Source organism: Staurois parvus, unplaced genomic scaffold, assembly GCF_062004578.1.
Source record: "Staurois parvus isolate SC_StPar_1 unplaced genomic scaffold, SC_StPar_1.0 ptg000657l, whole genome shotgun sequence".
NCBI lineage: Eukaryota > Metazoa > Chordata > Amphibia > Anura > Ranidae > Staurois > Staurois parvus.
In genome coordinates this window covers 3865139-3884077 of record NW_028318453.1, presented here as the reverse complement: position 1 = coordinate 3884077, position 18939 = coordinate 3865139, and the positions used below count along the sequence as shown (strand labels likewise).

At 36.7% G+C, this 18939-nt stretch overlaps 1 protein-coding gene and 1 pseudogene across 1 annotated transcript in view; both read right to left on the bottom strand.

The window, feature by feature from the left end:
• The window catches only part of LOC149448785 (metabotropic glutamate receptor 1-like), a 134889-nt gene that overhangs the window by 12609 nt on the left and 103341 nt on the right, over nucleotides 1–18939 (bottom strand). Inside the window, exon 6 of the mRNA XM_089694294.1 lies at nucleotides 12976–13906. Within this exon, the coding sequence (XP_089550420.1) occupies nucleotides 12976–13906 (931 nt within the window). The remainder of the gene's footprint in view (nucleotides 1–12975; nucleotides 13907–18939) is intronic.
• LOC149448786 (uncharacterized) lies at nucleotides 15747–18455 on the bottom strand (annotated as a pseudogene).

Genomic DNA, 18939 nt, shown 5'->3' with positions numbered 1-18939 from the left:
ATTCATAACAATATGAGACTAGTTCTAGAGAGCAGCTGAAGAATGTGTTTTACCATTGCAATTATTTTGGGTATTTTTTGGTAGGTTCAAATTTTCAAAACAGATACTCTTGGTCTTATTCAAATGGATTTATAGTTGAACTTTTTTTTACTGTGCTTATGTTTTTATCTTAAAGGTACCAGATACATTTTCCACACTCCTTTGCTGCTTTCTGCCTCCAGATTGCCCAGTGCCCAGTGGTTGCCACCCCACTTCAGGGGGGAATAATGTCCAACATCACTTATCCCTTTCCTGTTCTCTTACATGGTTGTGGAGAGATCCTTGAACTCAGCACCAACAGTCAACCTGGACACGCTCCCATATGTCACAGTGTTTGGAAGCCCAGCTTAAGCCTGATACATGATAGAATGAAGGTGAACAGTGACCCAGACTACAGTTCCAATTTCTAAATTAGGGTATGTATACTGAAAGTCATTCAATTTAAGGGTGGGCAGCTGTGCATGTAGTGATGAGGAACAAGGGTCTTGCTGGCTTTTTTCATGCAGTTGAGCTTTCATTTTTAAGTGCAATAAACTGTAGCAGCCAGTCAGAGTTCATCTTGCACTGGTCTGACTTTAACAAAGTGAATTCATGTTGGTTCAACAATTAAAGAACACCTTTAGAATAGAATAAAGCTACGTTCTTTCAGCAAACAAGCAATTTGGAGAGAAATTTAGTTTCCATGTGTAGGAAAAGAGTAAAGCGAGAGTGCAGTGGGATGCATGTAGTGTGCAAAAAACAACTATTTGACTGAATTGTTGGTTTACGGTCCCAGACAAAATCCCTTCTTCTGTGTGTATGTCAGATATTTCCCATAGACTTATGCATACAGTATCATATACCTAGAAAAGCCAAATTAAGACACAGGCTGCTGAACTCATAAGTAAACTGGGATTAGGTGCAGCGGTAACAGAAGGACCGTTAATTTTATATAAAACTGATATCAACAGAAAGGGGGATATGGCCTCATACTATAAGGTGGAAGGTTCAAGTGTAATGTTAGAAAGTATTTTTTATGGAAAGAGTAGTGAATGCTTGAAATAGAGTTCCAGAAAAGGTAAGGATTGAATAAATATTAGATAAATTTAAAGATGCTCAGCATAAACAGGCATATCCTTGGAAAAAAATGGGACAGCCAAGGTTGCTGGCCCAATCAGATGCTGCCATAGAATTACATATCCCACAGCATCACATAACAAAAGAACAGGAATACTTGTGACATCATCGCTAATCATAGTAGGCATATGCAGAGAATTTGTTTCCAAAAAAACTCTAGCAAAGAAGCAGTTTAGCACAGTGTTTGCTACACTAGTGATTAGAATTTAACATGCTGTTAAAAATACATTTAGCATTTTTTCCAGAGTTCAATATGATCATATTTAAAGTGTTACTAAATCCACAACAGTAAAATCAGTCTGTATATGCAGTAAAGCATGCTTGTTATACTCATTGTGGAACCTAAGGGGTTAATCCTCTGCATTGTGTAAAAAGGCTGTTTGATCCTCTCTTCTCTGCCCCTCCTCTTGTTGAAATGATCACCTGATACAGACTGAACCTCTGGTCACATGCACATGCTCAGTTTGGAGTGTATTGCTACAGAAACAATTGAGTACTGTCCGTGATACGTTTTTTATTTGCACTAACATACAATTTTGAGGACAAGCTTTCGGGGAATGTCCCCTTCTTCAAGGTCTAAGCAGTACTACTCACAAAGTTAGCAGAATGTTAGAAGAGATGAAAGAAAAAAAAAAAAAAAGGAGGCTAGAGATAAGATGCAGTCAAAGCGAGGGGGGAGGGATACTACACTCACACAGAGGGAGTCAAGCTACAGCTAATAGCCATAAAAATGTTGGATAATGATTGAGGAATCCCATGTCCAAATTAAGGCCGTTATCTCTTGTGTCAAATAGAATTATCATTCTTAGTTCAAAAGTTTTTCTTTCCTGACTGGATTTGAAATTTCCTTTAAGTACTAAAACATTGAGGTCTCCCATTTTGTGGCCTGGTTGTGCGAAATGGTGTCCTACAGGTGTGCAGGGTGCAAATAAAAAAAGTATCACGGACAGTACTCAATTGTTTCTGTCGCAAATGCACTAATACGGCTACAATCAACTCAAACAGAGTGTATTGCTAGAGAGCTTTTTTTTTCTTTCTTTCTTGGGAGAGTGCATGTGATCAGTACAGGGCCAATCAGCACTCTCCAGACAGAGGGCCAGGGGATTTCCATCCTCCTAGAGCAGAAAGAAAACTCCTACTACAAGCTTTAGCTAGTGCTGGGCTGCACACTAATAGAAGTTACAAGACTGCTCTAACTGTTGATGAGAAAAGGTATTTAGCAGTTTATATTTACTAAAATAATCGTACCTCCATGTTCTGTGGGAGACCAGATATAGTGAATGCAGGGTCCTTGGTTTAGTAACACTTTAAAGCCCAATTGAAATTTCAGACTAAAGTAGATTTAAGGTGCAAAAAAAGCTGTTCAAATTCTTACCATTTGTTTTCTATAGAAAAGCCTTCACATCTTCAGATCCCAAATTACATTTTATAAAAAAAGGCCCAGTGTGTGTGGATTGTTTTAGTGGGATGAAAGAAAGTGTTCCTTGGGGACATACATACTCTATTTAGAACAAGGGTTTATCTTGATAAACTCTTGCCATACACAAAACAGGTCAGTGTCTAACAGAAGAAATTTAAAATAGGCTGAAAAGTAACATCATGAAAAGTGATATGCATCTATAATAATAATAATAATTAAGCAGACGACTGATCTAACACACATGGTTGATGAATTTGGACATTAAAGAGGACATGAGAAGGGTTAATATATATTAATTATTCATATTGCCATAGAGAAAATAAAGAATTTATGTTTTCTTCAGCAATACCAATCAAGAATGATCCTCAGTAATGTTAAAGTTGAACTCCAGGAGTTCATAAACTTTGTAAAATGTGCAGGCATACTATGAGCTAATTGCAATGAGGAACATGCTACCTGGTTGATGTAGCTCTTAATTTATAACTGATTGTTTTATGGGGCTCCAGAAGTGCAGCTATTGCTACACTCCCAGTGCACTGATAGAAGAGATGCTGTGTTCTCACACACAGTATCTCAGCCCGTCCCTTCCCTTTGTTCATTCACAGAAGCCTTTGTATTCTGTGGATGAGTTCACTTAATACAAATTGCACTGTGATTGAGCAGGGAGAAGGGCAGGCACAGCAGAAACATGTGACATTGCAGCCTCAGGAGCTGAAATCAGAGGGTCCAGCGTGGAAAGCATAGCGATTAGTTAGATTGTTATTTGGGAAAAGCGTAAACTGCAAATTAAAGAGACCTTAGTGCTTTGAGCATACACAGCATTGAAAGCATGGACAGGTCTCCTAGGGGTGGAGATGGCTTTAGATTGCTGTGCAAACGGGAAGTCTTTTGGATTTTTTATTTGCGTACACGTATTCCTAATGGTTTGAATTTTGAATGGGATCTTACCCATTTTTATGAGTGACTTCCTTGCTCAGCCATGGTGTCCTACCTCTCTGATGTGATTATGCTTTACCAGCTTTTTGAATATATGTGTTTATTGGACTACATGTGTTTATTTGGTGCTGATCTTTTTTTGATGATTTTTTGTGTCTCTGCCCATTCCATCGCCTTATTAGCCTTTTTGGTCTTTATTATATCTGGGATGGTGAGGATAGGACAGAGACTTTGTCATTGATCTGAGACATATTTATTTTTATTATTTATATATCTTCTTATTTGGGATGGATCCAATATACATACATTTATACATGATGTGGTGTTTTCTTCATGGTATGTTATTTTTTGTTTCTTCTTCCCATACATTCTTTACAGTTTTTTTTTCATTTTTATTTTTCCATCTCCATTGTGCGACGTGGGAATTCTTGCATATATCCTGTGGCTGGTGCGTTGGATTTTATGTGTTGCACTTTGGGGATGTTAAAATTGTTAGTTGCAGGACTGTCTTTACCTTTAAATCGGTTTGGTTTAGCAGGAGGTGGACCCAGTGTTGATTAGGAGGAACAGCTGTTGCTGGTGCTTAAAACCAATACTTTGTACATGGGTCCATTGGGTAGTGAAATGCGTTTATCTGCCAGTCCCCCACTGTATTTAAACTGTCTGTATTGGTTTTATTTTTATCAATAAAGTGGATTGTTTGGAGTGCAGCCCATGGGACGTCCTTTGTTCTCATGTAAATAAAGAGACAAGTCTGGGAGGTGGCCTACACCTCATTGGACTTAACCCCCACTAATCCAGCACATTTTACAAAGTAGCTGAATTCCTAGACTTCAACCTTAAGGAGAACTTTGACATTCCAAGAAAATAAATTGTGAAAAAGTACAGCAATATTGTGTTTGTATGCTGTGTTCTAACTGAAATTGGACATTTTTAAATACTGAGTTGCAAGAAGATACAAATGTTTACTTATAGTCAATCTAGAGAAGAATATAATAAAATACTGCAGGAATGAAAGAAGAAACTTAGATGTAGCAGGCTAACACATAATGGCCATCCACATTCCTGTATTGCAGATTGATGGACACAGACTTTTACATTATATCCCAGCGAGTGATGGTAGAAATATAGCTTTCATAGTTTTTGATGTGTTAGCCTAGTAGAATTCAGTGGAAAAATCTCTTGAGGTACAGTGAAATGAGGCAATGGAAACCTTAAATGATGCATAATGATGCTTACAAGCTTCCCGTGGAGCTACATCTAAGTGACTGTTTAGTTTTATGTTATATCCCTGGTTATACTTAATTAATTTCTCACTTTCACTTTTTATGTGCGCACATGCCCTGGGAACAATGTGTGCTTCTGTAACAAACTTAAACTCAAGATAAATTAAAAAAAAATAATGGAATAGTCCAGCAATAGCAAAAAAAACTGTTACATAATGTTTGTGGTATCATCGTTGCATTTCCAGTAGATATCCATTATACTGGTTATGGTACAGAGATCGAAAATTTGATATATGCCTATTTAGTAGATACTGTTTAAAGAGGGCTCTTATTATTAATTAATTTTTCTGTAAGAATACAAGCTCTAAGGTAGGCCATAGATGGAGTGTATTTCTTTCCTCGATTCCCCCATCAGCACAGGCAGTGTTGACAGGGGAATCCCTCCTGCTGAGCCATTGTGTTCCCACAGCAGGGTGTGGGGGAAGCCGCCCCGCCAGGAGAACACAGTGATTATTACTATAACAGCCACTAGTGATAATAGCAAAAAAACGGCAGGCAGGTTGCACCCAGGTTGATTGATTGACTGATACATAGTTCGAATTCTGCTGAAATGAGTGAGATTTGAGCAATCTATGGCCTAAGGAAAACACCAGTCAACTCTTATAATGTAAAAAAAAACATTCTGCATATAAACTGCTAAATACCTTTTCTTATTGCAGCTTTCTAGTCCCGATTTGTGATGGCTGCATCCTTTTTCTTTAGGTTCTTTCTTCCTTTATTTTTACCTGTTTATCCTGCCAATATCACACTTCCTGTACCTGGGTAGTTATACTCCTTTTTCCACTGTATCTATGGGGGTTGGTACACTTTAGCATGTCTGCCTTTGTTTATTGTTATTACATGGGTGATGAAAATTAGTAGTTTACAGAAGAACAATAACATTGTTATATGTCATTGTTGCATTTCTGGAAATATCAACTGTTTTTTCTGTGATTTCTGAAAATGTTTTCGTCTGATAAAAGAAAACAAATGCAGCTACCACATTTAAAGATAGGTAAACTGTAATATATTACATTTTTGTTGTTGGGATTAGTAATCATATAAAGAAATAGATTATCAGTTTCTATAAACCTAAGTGTAAAATTGACAGTTTGGCAAAATAAAATTGTATTGATACCCCCCCACTACTATTCAGAATTTTTATTATATTCTTTGATGGATACTTGAAAGCTGTATATGCTGTATTTTGAAAAACAGTGAAATTGCATACCATATCCCAAAGCTGCAATTTAATCCTTCCAGCTGACTTCATTTCCGAATTACAGAGTCTATGCAGCTGGGTCACTATTCAAAATCTGTTTCCGATTCCAACACTATAATTTATCATTGCTAAAAAAGGGACATGTGTTCAACTGGATTGGACTGTGTAATGCAGTTTGATGCTATTGCACTTTTTTGTGCCTGATTATGTGTTTAGAACTTCTTCAGTTTAGAAGAAAAAAACTAAAGAAAAAACTAGGACAGCAAATTTGTGGTCCTGTTTTCTGTATTTCCGTTTGAAGGCTTGAAGAACACATTTTAATTTTACCAACCAAAATTGTTTGCCTCACTTGTTTAATAAGTACAGAGAACAATATTAGTTTCTTTATTCTAATACATTCTAATTTAATTTCCATATAGTATGCAATCAAGCTTTTTAAATTAATAATGTTATGATCTGCTCTGCTTGGATGTTAGATATCATATGAATTCAAAAAGTGAAGACATACTGTATGTTATGAAAACAAATTAGATATCTATGCTGGAGTAAGCATTTTAGGCAAGCCATAGATTGTGATTTTCTTTCCTGCAACCAAGGGTTGCTGGAAAGAAAAACACTTCATTCCCCCATCACAGTCAGTGTCGATGGGAGAATACCGTCCGCAGTACTATTGTGTTCTGCTGGCTGGAAGACTTCCAAGCCAGCAGAACATAATGATTACTGCTAGCAGCTATAGCCACCAGCAGTAATTGCATGCAAAAAATCCATCAGGCTGGTTGTACTGAAGTCAGTCGATAGATCGACTTCAGTACATCCAGCTGTCTCAAAAATGGATTGAATCTTGGGTGATCCCTACTGAACTGGCCAAGATTTGATACATCTGTGTCTGTGCAACATATAATGACAGGGAAGAACTGTACTTACAGTCTCTGCAAACATAGTCTTACCTGGACTACAAAGTAAAAACTAATACAGGTGTCCTTTTAACATTGGGGTGATGAATCTGTATGAAGTCAATTTGTGCAATCATTTTCTATACTAGTCATAGCTTGTAAAGTAGAGCTCCAAGGTTTGATGTAGAAGCAAATGCACATGAGCCTTGGTGATGGGGGATATCTAAGCTACTACTCTTTTCACTGCCACAAAGTGATGTGATGAGGCTTAATAGTTCATCATGTACATATGGAATTTTCCAAGTGATCCTAACTACTCTTGTTTTACCATGGCTGATCATATATCTCTTCTTGTAATGTAAACATTTTCTGAATTTCATACATCACACTAGGACAGTATCTTGCAGATCTGATGATTACACCCTATATTGGTTACAATGATATCATGAGAATTAAAATCAGTATTAACCATTTGCCGCCCGGCCAATGGCTGTTTGGCGGCCGGCAAAATCCCTCAGCGTTTCGGATGGACGCCACATGGCTTCCTCCCAGGCATGCGCAGTTTGCGCACCTGCAGAGCCGCGCAGCGGCGCGATCTCTCACCGTCCGTGTACCTCGGACACGGCCGATGACAGATCTGAGTACCGGCCCCATTGCCAGTACCATGTGACCTGCTGTGACCAATCACAGCAGGTCACATGACAGTTGTATACAATGGATGGCTTCATTCATGCCATCCATTGTATACTAGTGTGCCTAGCTGTGAATGGTCACAGCGATCACATGCACAATTTAGGCCAATCACAGCCCAGCTGTGTCATGTGATCAGCCATGGCCAAATCACAGCTAAGCACAAAAAAAAAAAACCCTGAATGAATCAATGTCATTCAGGTAAATGCTTGCTTATAGCAAAGTAATTCTTTGCTATAAGCAAATTGTGTAAAAAAAAAAAAAAAAACTGATCACTTCCCCAAAGTAGCACAATGTTACCATGGTAACATTGTACTACTTTGTCATAGTGAAATATGAAAAAAAAATCTTAAAAAAAAGTAATTAAAAAAAAAAATTATATATTTTTTTTCATACTGTCACCAGCCAGTGTCCCTGATCACCGCCATGCCAGTTATATGATGACGCTGTACTGCACTGGTGACAGTATGTAAAAAAAATAGTGAAAATAATTTTTTTAATTTTCCGAAACATTATGAGAAAAAAATACAACTTCAAAAAACTTGCCATGCCTCTTATGAAGTACGTTTGACTGTCTACTTTGCAAAAAGGGGTCATTCGGGGGATATCTGTACTGTTCTGACATTCTTGGACCTCAAGAAATTAGATTGGCCGTCAGTACTTCAGGATTGATCAATATTCAGATCTATACCATAGTTTGTGAACTCTATAACTTTCCTACAAACTAAAAAAAATCCTAATTTGGATTATTTTCACCAAAGACATGTAGCAGAATACATCTCGGCCTAAATTTATGAAGAACAATTATTTATTTGCAAACTTTTATAACAGAAACAAAGAAAAACGTGTTTTTTTTTCAAAATTTCTGTCTTTTTTTGTTAATTTAGCAAAAAAAAAAATCCCAGCAGTGATTAAATACCACCAAAAGAAAGCTCTAGTTGTGTGAAGAAAATGATAAAATTTTAGTTTAGGTACAATGTTGTATGACCGCGCAATTGTCATTCAAAGTGTGAGAACACTGAAACCTGAAAAATGGCCTGGGCAGGAAGGGGGTAAAAGTGCCCGGTATGGAAGTGGTTAAACCCAAAACAAAACAATTATTATATTGCAGCTTACCAGTTCTTAGATGTGGTGGCTGCATTTTCTTTGTTTTTTTTTTTCTTTATTTTCACTTGATGATCCAACCAGTAAGTCTAATATTTTTTAACTTCCTTTAACAGACTACGCTGTTCTCCACTGTGGTGCTCACTGGTCAACTTTAATTGATTTATGTAAAACCTTTTTTCTAAAAGCAAAAAATAAAACTGTTGCTGTAACTGTCAAAAATGTAATGTGGAGTTTGTCTTGAATTTGTTAGTCAAATCCATCTAATTCTGCTAGTGTATCTAACAGTATTCTTTTCTTGTGTCAGTGCTACTGTCATAAGGTGTCACCATTGCTCCCCCATCCAGAGTGGAGACACTCTAAGACAGGAAGTGTGCTACAGCCCTGATCACCAGGTTAAAATAAGGGAAAAAATAAGTGCCTAAAAACAGAAATTTAATGCAGCCACTACATTTAAGGATTGGTAAACTGCAATATATTACATGTTTGTTTTTTGGTTTAACTACGATTTAATCAGTTAAGCAGAATTTAATTCTTCGGCTACATTTGTAGCTAGAAATATATTTTTACTGAGTGTTAGTAGCTCAGTTACAAGTGAAACAAACGTCTCCCAATGGTGAAAGCTATACAAGTAGGAAGTATCAATTTCTGTAGTTGCTATTACTGAATACCAAAATTACTCCAAATTCGAATGCAAATGTAATCATAGGTCTATTTAAAATTGCTAGAGAAAAAATAGGAATCAATCAGATAACTTTTTTTAATTTGCTGAAATTAACCTGATTGACCTGATTGGTCATCATCAGCAATTCCGCTTGTTTTTCACCTTCTTTTCCATGTGCTTACATATTTCACCTATTGTACAAGCAAAACCTGCAGAAGGCAAAACCATCAAGAAAACCATTCTTGCACTGAGATGCTAGCACTAGAAAATAACAGCATTCTATATAAACACTCTGCATTTTTGTTAAATTACAGCATACATGCTATTTGTGTAAAATTACTTATGTTCACTAACATAGTAGCAAAATGCTAAACTGTGTATAAAATAGTTAAACAACATGTAGAGCTGGCAGTTACCAAATGTAAGATGCTAGACAAGAACCAAGTCATCTGGTACACTGATCAAAAAAAGCTGAAACAGACAGAATTTACGGTAACACAAAGCTAAGCAGGCTCAACAATGCTTTCTGGGACGTAGGAACTTACTGTGATGTTAGCTAACTTTGCCTCTGAGGAAGCTAATGAATTTGTAGACCCGTTCATCTTCATTAAGATGCTAGTTAAAATAAAAAATCTTATCACTGCCTTCAGCAATCATAGCAACAATTCCAAGATTTGGAAATAATTAAATTTTCCATACATAAAAAAGTGTTTTGTGTGTTATTAATATGGAGCTTACCCAACTAATTAAAGACGATGCCAAAAAAACTGAAAAATACAAAGATTAAATAGCAAACATAATGATTAAACAGTCTTTTTTTTAGAACTGGGCTCCAAGTTGGCCTGCCTAATTGAGGTCCTGTGCCATTTTCTATAAAATTCATGTTTATAAGGCTTTTCTTTCCCTTGCTTCTTTCTTCCTTTCAAATGGAAAGTAGGAGATGAAGCTTGAATGCTATGTGGTGTATTTATATAAAATATATTTGCCCAGCGAAAGCACATATGCATTCATTCTGTGCAAATGCGGAAAAAACGGTTGTTACTAGGCTATATCCTGTGCTGAACAAATGTTTTACATTGATTTAAAATGGAAAATACCAAATCTGACCACTAGATCACAGGATCTTACTATAATACTTAAAGTCAAAGGCGGTATTTTCAGATTTAATGCAATTAAAAAAATAGTCTAGGACAAGAAATAGCCTAATAACATTCATGATCACAGAACGAATATACGAGTGAATTGCTATGCAATGTCTGAATATCACAGCAGTGGCACAGGACCTCTAACTAGTGAATGTAATTTCTTGAAGCTCTAGATGTAAAAACCTATAACATTTCTTAACATTCTTAAGTTCTTACAAGCACCAAATTTTCAAATTATGGAATTAATTTTGAAATGCACAAAATTTGTATTATACGTATACATATAAACATTGTAAAGACCAGTTTAAATGCTAAACCTTGCATAAAGCTGGCTTTTAAAAATTTAATGAATATTATCTCAATGCCAAATATCTCTTTTGGTAAAGCAAAATTTTAAAATGGTCTGCCAGGTTGGAGCTTAAATATTTTCATAAAGGAAATATTATTAACTAAAGGAAAACTACCAGTCTACTCTGCTATTGAATGAAACCCCTCATATGGCTGGTGTCATAGTTAATCATGCCATGAGCGTGGGGATAAATCTTCCAATGAGGTCACCTGTTCCAGTAACAACTGTCTAAATGTAATATTTTCTCTCACTTCCTGTTGCTTCCCTGGAACAGAAAAAGAGGGTAAATTTCCCAATGGAACATAGACAAGAAAAGGAGTAATAATTTTTACTTAATCTATCCAAAACTAAAAAAAAATGTTTTGTCTTTACAACCATAAATTAAAAATGCACTATGGCTGTATTACTTTTAGTTTTTTTTTATGCTCAGCTTAGGGTTCATTTACACCTGAAAGGATTGTGCCACAATGCATGCACTAAGGCACATTGTTTTAGCAGCCCATTCAAAATTGATAGGATGTAAAGTACTTCAAGCATAAAAATGTAAATTCTGCTTCATTGGTTTGCAGTGCATTGTAAGGCAGGATTGTTCTGCAGGTGCATTCTGGTACCATTCAAAATTAATTCCACCACAAAGCACTGAACTACCACATTGTGTTTTCCACTTTGATTCTTGGTGCAGTACAACTACCTGGCATACATCTGGATGCTGGAGTATGTTCTACTTCGCAATCCATATTTGTTAGTGAATTATCTACACTGTCTTATGCCGCTCTATGTATATAAACTGTAGATGATTGTATTGTTCCCTTGACTTGTCCTATTAATGCAACAGCATATGTGCATTTTTTTTTAAATTAAATCAGGCTCAATTAGTGGAGTCCGTAATTAATTTAGGAACATTCTTCAAAAGGAATACATTGTAAAATAATGTTTTACAGCAGGGGTGTCCAACCTGGGGCCCATGGGCCGCATGCAGCCTAAGATGGCTATGAATGTGTCCCAAGACAAAATTGTTAATTTTAAAAAAATGTTTATAAAAATGCATTTACATTTAGTGAACACATGTGGCCAAAGAAAAATTTGACAGTGTCTCTTTACTGGACTTTTATAAGTTATATGCTCCCAAAGAAAAATATCCCACTCTTCGAAATCATGTCCTATTCATATCATCAGTTTTCAGCAGCACCTATAGTTGTGAGCAACTATTTTCAAGGAAGAAGCACAGGAAGAGCAAAATTGAAACCAAAATATCTGAAAAGCACCTTGAAAATTCATTGAGAATTGCTACCACATCCAATGAACCAGATATTGGTGCATCAGTTTATTGAAAAAAGTGTCAAATATTGCACTAGGTTTTTGTTTCTTTTATTTTTATCATAAAAAATATTACAAAAAATTAAGTTTTATTACTCAGATCGGTACATTATCTGTATCTGTGATCGTTAACTTGTGATGCGCCCAACTTTTTCTGCTTAGCAGCTATCCTTATTGTTGGTGTATTTTTTTGTGGCCCAAGACAATTCCTCTTCTGCCAATGGAGCCTGGGAAAGTCAAAACGTTGGACACCCCTGTTTTACATGATTCATACTACTTACATAAAATAATACACAATGGGATTGATTTACTAAAGTAATAGAGCGTGTTTTGCTTTGAAAAGTGCATGTTCACTTAGCTTAGTGAATGAGGTGAAGCCAAGATCAATTTAATGATCCAATCATTCGCAAGCAAAATTTCTTTTGCAACATATGCTTGGCCATTCAGAGTGAACACAGATTCACCTGGTTTATTAATCTAAGTGATCATACACATTGCTAAGTGAACAGACTCTACTCTCCTAGTAAATCAACCCCTCTCTGTAGGATCAGTATGATGACTCTACCTTTTATGTACCATTTAAAATTTGTGGCAAATTAATAAAAATATATCACATATGCTATTTAGTTTTTCAGGACTAGGTGCTTGGAAAAGAAGAAATGCTGTCTGCTTATGGGATGTATACAACACAGAAAAAAAACATATTAGATCACTTAAATCACTCACAACTGAATGCAATTTTTTTTTTAACCACATTTTAAAATAATTCCTGTATAATAAAAACAAGTGGGTTAGATATCTTCCCATATACTTACTTTGCATTCCCGGCAGTGGGTTTCTTTCTTCTAAAGATGCTCAAAAAGGTATTTGATCTACAAGGAGTTTTTCCATCACCAACATGCATGCGAACAACATCTGACGTGGTAAAAGCACTCCGGACATTTCTCTCTGGCTTTGCAATAATAATATACATCTTGGGAGTAAACATACAGCCCAAAGCTACAGTGACACTAAGGCTGACAGCAAAGGAAGTGGTGATGATCTTGTAGTTGCTCCCAAAATAAATGGGTACAAATGCTAGCCAGATAATGCAGGTAGTGTACATTGTGAAAGCAATGTATTTAGCCTCGTTGAAATTAGCTGGAACATTGCGAGTCTTAAATGCATAGTATGTGCAGCTCATGATGAGAAGTCCATTATAGCCAAGAGGAGCCACCACACCTAAATTACTAGTGTTGCAGATCAAGTAGACTTCTTTAATGCTCGGATAGGATAGGATTGGCATTGGGGGCTCCATGATAATTAAACTGACTACAAGTGTTAGTTGCAGGCTGATCAATATTGAAGCAATGATCACTTGGGCACAGGCACTCATAAAACGGGGTTTTCGAGTACAGATCTTCTTCTTGCTTCCTGCTAGTATGCGAGCAATACGATTGGTTTTGGTTACCAAAGCAGAGTAGCACATGGCCGATGAGAGACCAACCAAGAGGCGCTGCAGATAACAGGATGCAGTGGTGGGCTTGGCTATTAGTGTAAAAGGACATATATAACCAAGGAAAATCCCAGCTAGTATAATGTAGCAAAGTTCTCGACTGGAAGATTTAACCACAGGGGTATCTCTGTAAAGTATGAAGATCAATGTGACGAACATAGTGATAAGGATACCCACACAGGAGAAGGCCACTGCAATGATAGACTCAATATCACTCCACTGTAGGTATTTGATAACTATTGGCTGACATCCTGTTAGATAGACAAAATAAAGTGTTACTGTTAGAAATGCTTTCAGGATTCTTTCTATACAAAACATTGTCCTCTTGTGCCTGTAGCCAAAATGTGACATATTCATAATTGATACAAATGTTTATTAAAGGGTTAATTCACGTTTTAAAAAAAAATGGATGACTGTAGATGAAAACAAACGGTGCAGCTTTGACCAAAATTAAACAATGCCCTTGCCATAGGTGTAGGCCTATTACGTACCTCATGAAACCTGACTGAAAAACTCCCAGGGCATCGTTAAAGGAAGCCAGTCATTACTTTTCACCTCCACCATCACAGAGTGAGCTCTTTCTCTGATTCAAGCCTGCTTCCATGCTCTCTCTCCCCTGATGCAGTAGCTCTGAGCTCAAAGTTTGAGAGCTCACTCCTGTGATAGAGAACGTGAACAATACTAGCTGGGCTGCCCTTAGCAATGTTCTAGAAATGCCCTGGGAGTTTTCCCATCAGGCTTCATGAGGTACATAAATGGCCTACACCTATAGCAAGGCCATTATTCAACTGTAGTCAAAGCTGCACAGTTTGTTTTTATCTACAGACACCCCTTATCTTCATAGGCATTTTTTTTGTAAAGGTGAACACTTTAGGTAGCAAGGAATATTAGTCTAATTCTAAAAAATATGTAAAGTATATAAAAATTATATAACATTTTTAGTTTTAGCTTGGAAGACACACTAACATGTTTTTCATTAACAGCTCTATTCTTGACATAAATAAACAGGTGAAATCAATAACATGAAAGGCCAGGAGAAAATGTAATCATCAAATAACAGCAGTCATAGGCAATTTACATCTCACAATGATTAACTGTTCCTCAAAAATAAGAGGCACTAATGCTTAAATCAGAAATGGGTGCACAGTTCTGAAGGGCCCCATGACATTTAGGGGTTTATTTACTAAAGCTGGAGAGTCCAAAATCAGACTCCCTTCTGCATAGAAACCAATCAGCTTCCAGGTTTCATTGCCAAAGCTTCATTGAACAAGCTGAGGTTAGAAGCTGATTTGTTTCTAGGCAGAAGGGAGTCTGATTTTGGACTCTCCAGCTTTAGTAAATAAACCCCCAACTGTCTTTGTTACACCACAACATTTACATCTAATGGCCAATGAACTGCTAATGATTCATTAATCCCAAGTTTATCATTGAAAATTATTGTTTAAATATGTACACTGAATAATTTGTGATATATGGCCACAAATATTGGTACCCCTGCATTTCTGTCAGATAATGCACCACTTTGCCCAGAAAACTGTTGCAATTACAAACGTTTAGACATTCTCATGTTTATTTCCTTTGTTTTTATTGGTATGACACAAAAAAGTAGAGAAAAAAAAAAGCCAAATCTGCCACATTCCACGCAAACCCCCCAAAATAGACTGGACAAAAATATTGGCACCATCAATTTAATATTTGGTAGCATACCTCTTGGGAAAAAATAACTTAAATCAATTACTTCCTGTAACCATCAATGAGTTTCTTACACCTCTCTACTGGAATTTTGGACCACTCTTCTTTCGCCAACTGCTCCAGGTCTTTCAGATTGGAAGGGTTCCTTTTCTCAACTGTTGTTTTGAGATCTCTCCACAGGAGCTCTATGGGATTGAGATCTGTACTCATTGCTGGCCAGTTCAGTACTCTCCAGAGCTTTGAAACCATTTCTGGGTGCTTTTTGACGTGTGCTTTGGGTCATTATCCTGCTGTAAGACCCATGACATCTGACAGAGACCCAGCTTTCTGACACTGCACCCTACATTGCACCCCAGAAATCTTTGGTAGTCTTCAGATTTCATAATGTGTTGCACACGGTCAAGACGCCCAGTGACTGAAGCAGCAAAGCAACCCCAAAACATCAGTGAACCTCCACAATGTTTGGCTGTAGGGACTGTATTCTTTTCTTTAAAGGCCTCAAATTCTTTTTCTGTACACAGCAAAATGATGGGCTTTACCAAAAAGCTGTAAGTTTGTTTCATCTGTCCAAAGCACATTCTCCCAAAAGGATTTTCGCTTCCTCAGGTAAATTATGGCAAACTCCCATGTGGCTTTTTTATGTTCCTGTGTCAGCAGTGGGGTCCTCCTGGGTCTCCTACCATATTGTCCCTTTTCAGCCAGATGGCAATGTATAGTGTGAGCTGACACAGTTGTACCCTGTGCCTGAAGGTCAGCTTGAATTTTTCTGGAAATTGATTGAGGTTCCTTAGCCACCATTCGAACAATCCTTTGTTGCAATCTTTGATCAATTTTTCTCTTTCATCCACGTCCAGGGAGATTAGCTACAGTGACATGGGTTGTAAACTTCTTGACAATTTTGCACACAGTGGACACAGCAACATTAGGATCTCTGGAGATGAACTTGTGACCTTGAGATTGTCTATGCTTTGCTACAATTTTTGTTCTCAAATTCTCAGACATTCTTTGGTACTTTTTCCTCCATGTGGCACACAGAAACACAAAACAGGTTGTGTCAAATTTTCACAATTTTACCTGGTTGCCAGTGTGATTTCTATATTGTCAGCCCCTTTTGAGAAGGTGCCAATAATTGTGTCCAATCCATTTTTGGAGTTTTGCGTGGAATGTGTCAGATTTGACTTTTTGTTTTTCAACTTTTTTGTGTCATACCAATACAAATAAAAGAAATAAACATGAGAATGCCTAAACATTTGTAATTGCAATATTTTTCTTGAGGTGGTGCATTTTCTGACAGAAATGCAGGGTTGCCAATATTTTTGGCCAGGACTGTAGTTGGTGTAAGATTAATACCCTGTTTACTTGAATAGTTTTCTGGCATATATATTTTCTGAGACATGCAACCCAGTAGGAGAAAAAAACCTTTGGAAAATGGTCAATAGCAAAGGACATCTGTGGCTTCCAAATTTAATGTAATACGATTTTCAATCTATGTATTAGCTGTGTTTGCCCCTTTTCATGTGAGTTTAAATTTTTTTGTATGTTTTTGAATGTTGTTTTGTCTTTCTGGGCTTGCACATTATTTTTAATTTTAAAGAATAATCTGGAGCCCCCAGGGTCCTTGTTTGTTTTAAAACATTCTAGATTGTAAGCTCGAAAGAGTAGGGCCCTCTAACCCCTCGTGTGCTGTTTGTTGTTGCTGTACTGTTTCATGTATTGTCCCCCCCCCTCTATTGTACAGCGCTGAGCAAACCCTTTGGTGCTATATAAACTCAATGTAATGTAATATTAAAAGAGACAACACCGTCTCCAAGATGAGAGACATCAGTTACAAAAAGTATTGACATGGGTCATGGTTTCATACATTGGCACTTAAAACACAAACTCAGTGCTCCTGAGGATCCATCTCATGCAAAAAGCATTGAAGCTTGAGCCGCATTGGTTACTTCTGCTTTAGTCCCCTGATATCACATTCAGTCTGTTGGAATGCACGCTGGCCGCAGATGCTTAGTGGAGGTGTGAGGAAAGGATCCCCCTATTGAGCTAAATGTGTTGGTGCCCCCCTTTGGCACCTGAATCATGTAAGTGCAGTTCTTTTTTTTATTTGTTTATATTTTATATTTATTAGTTTTATAATACAAAATTCACTTTATATTAAACATTATAAAACACAAATTCCACATAAATGTATCTATTCCCTTCCTACCTTCTACCCCCCTCCCCCCTTCCCTTCAAATTTACCCCTTTTCCTCTTATTCTTTTCTTTTACTTCTTGTTCCTCTAATACTCTTTCCATCAACCTTTTCTCCCCTCTTTTCCTTTTCCTTCTCTCTTACCCTTTTACATACTCCTGTTTCCTTTCCTTGTTCTTTACACTCTGACCACTTTTAAGTATCTTTTTGGTTTAAAGTCATACCATCTTCCCCAAGATTTTTAAATGTTTTCAATTCTATCCTCATCAATATGGTATCATTCGTCCATCTTATATATATATATATATATATACTCAACTCTGTTTATCCAATCTTTTATTTTTGGGGGCTCTATTGCTTGCCAGAATTTGGAAATGAGACCTTTGGCTGCGTTTATTAAATGAAATAGTATCATATTCTTATATTGTTTCACTGAAGTCTCTGATTTGTGGAATAAACAAACCCACAGATCTATCTGTATACTAATCCCCAGTATTTCCTGTATGTATTGAATTATCACCCACCAAAATTCCTGTATTTTAGGGCAATCCCACTATATATGTGCCATTGTTCCCTTAATCCCACACCTCCTCCAACACAAAGGTGAGACCTCTGGTCTTTGTTTTTGTGCCACATTAGGTGTAATATACCATCCTACTAAACATTTATAATTCATTTAGACTATATTCATATTCACCTCCCCATGTGTTAATTTAAACATTTTATTTTTTTGTTGGTTGTTCAGTTTTGTTAAAAGCTCCTTTTCTCACTTATCCAAGCACGATTGGGACTCAAATCCAGATAATTCAGTAAGGATCTTGTAAATCCTAGAGGTGACATGTTTTTGAACTGTATTTGAACTAAACATTTGTTCTAAAGGATACATGTCTTCCTCTGTCCTTAGTGGCTGCGGGAGCATTGCAACAAAATGTCTTAATTGGTAGTACCGTCATTCATTTAATATAAAAAATACTTCCTTTTTACTTTTTAAATCTTGAAAAGAACATAATTCCCCCTTATCTACAATACCTTTTAAATGTGCACTTATATCCTTTATCTATTTTCCTGAAATGTTATAATTACCGGGTGGGAACATTTTTGTTCCCACCAATGGTAATAACAGTGAGTTGTACTTCCAATCCATTTGCTTATACATTACATCCCAAATCCTCAATACATTCCATGTCAAAGTGCTTGCATTTTCATCCAGTGTACAAAACTTAAGTGGTAACTAACTAATCCTATCTAGTTGTGACTTACTACGTGTACTCTCCATTTTAGCCCAACTTCTTCCCTGCGAATTATATATCCAATCTGCTATTCATAATATTAACCCTGAGGTATAATATCTCTTAAAATCCAGCATGTTTAATTCCCCTTTCGTTTTGTTATTGCACAAGACT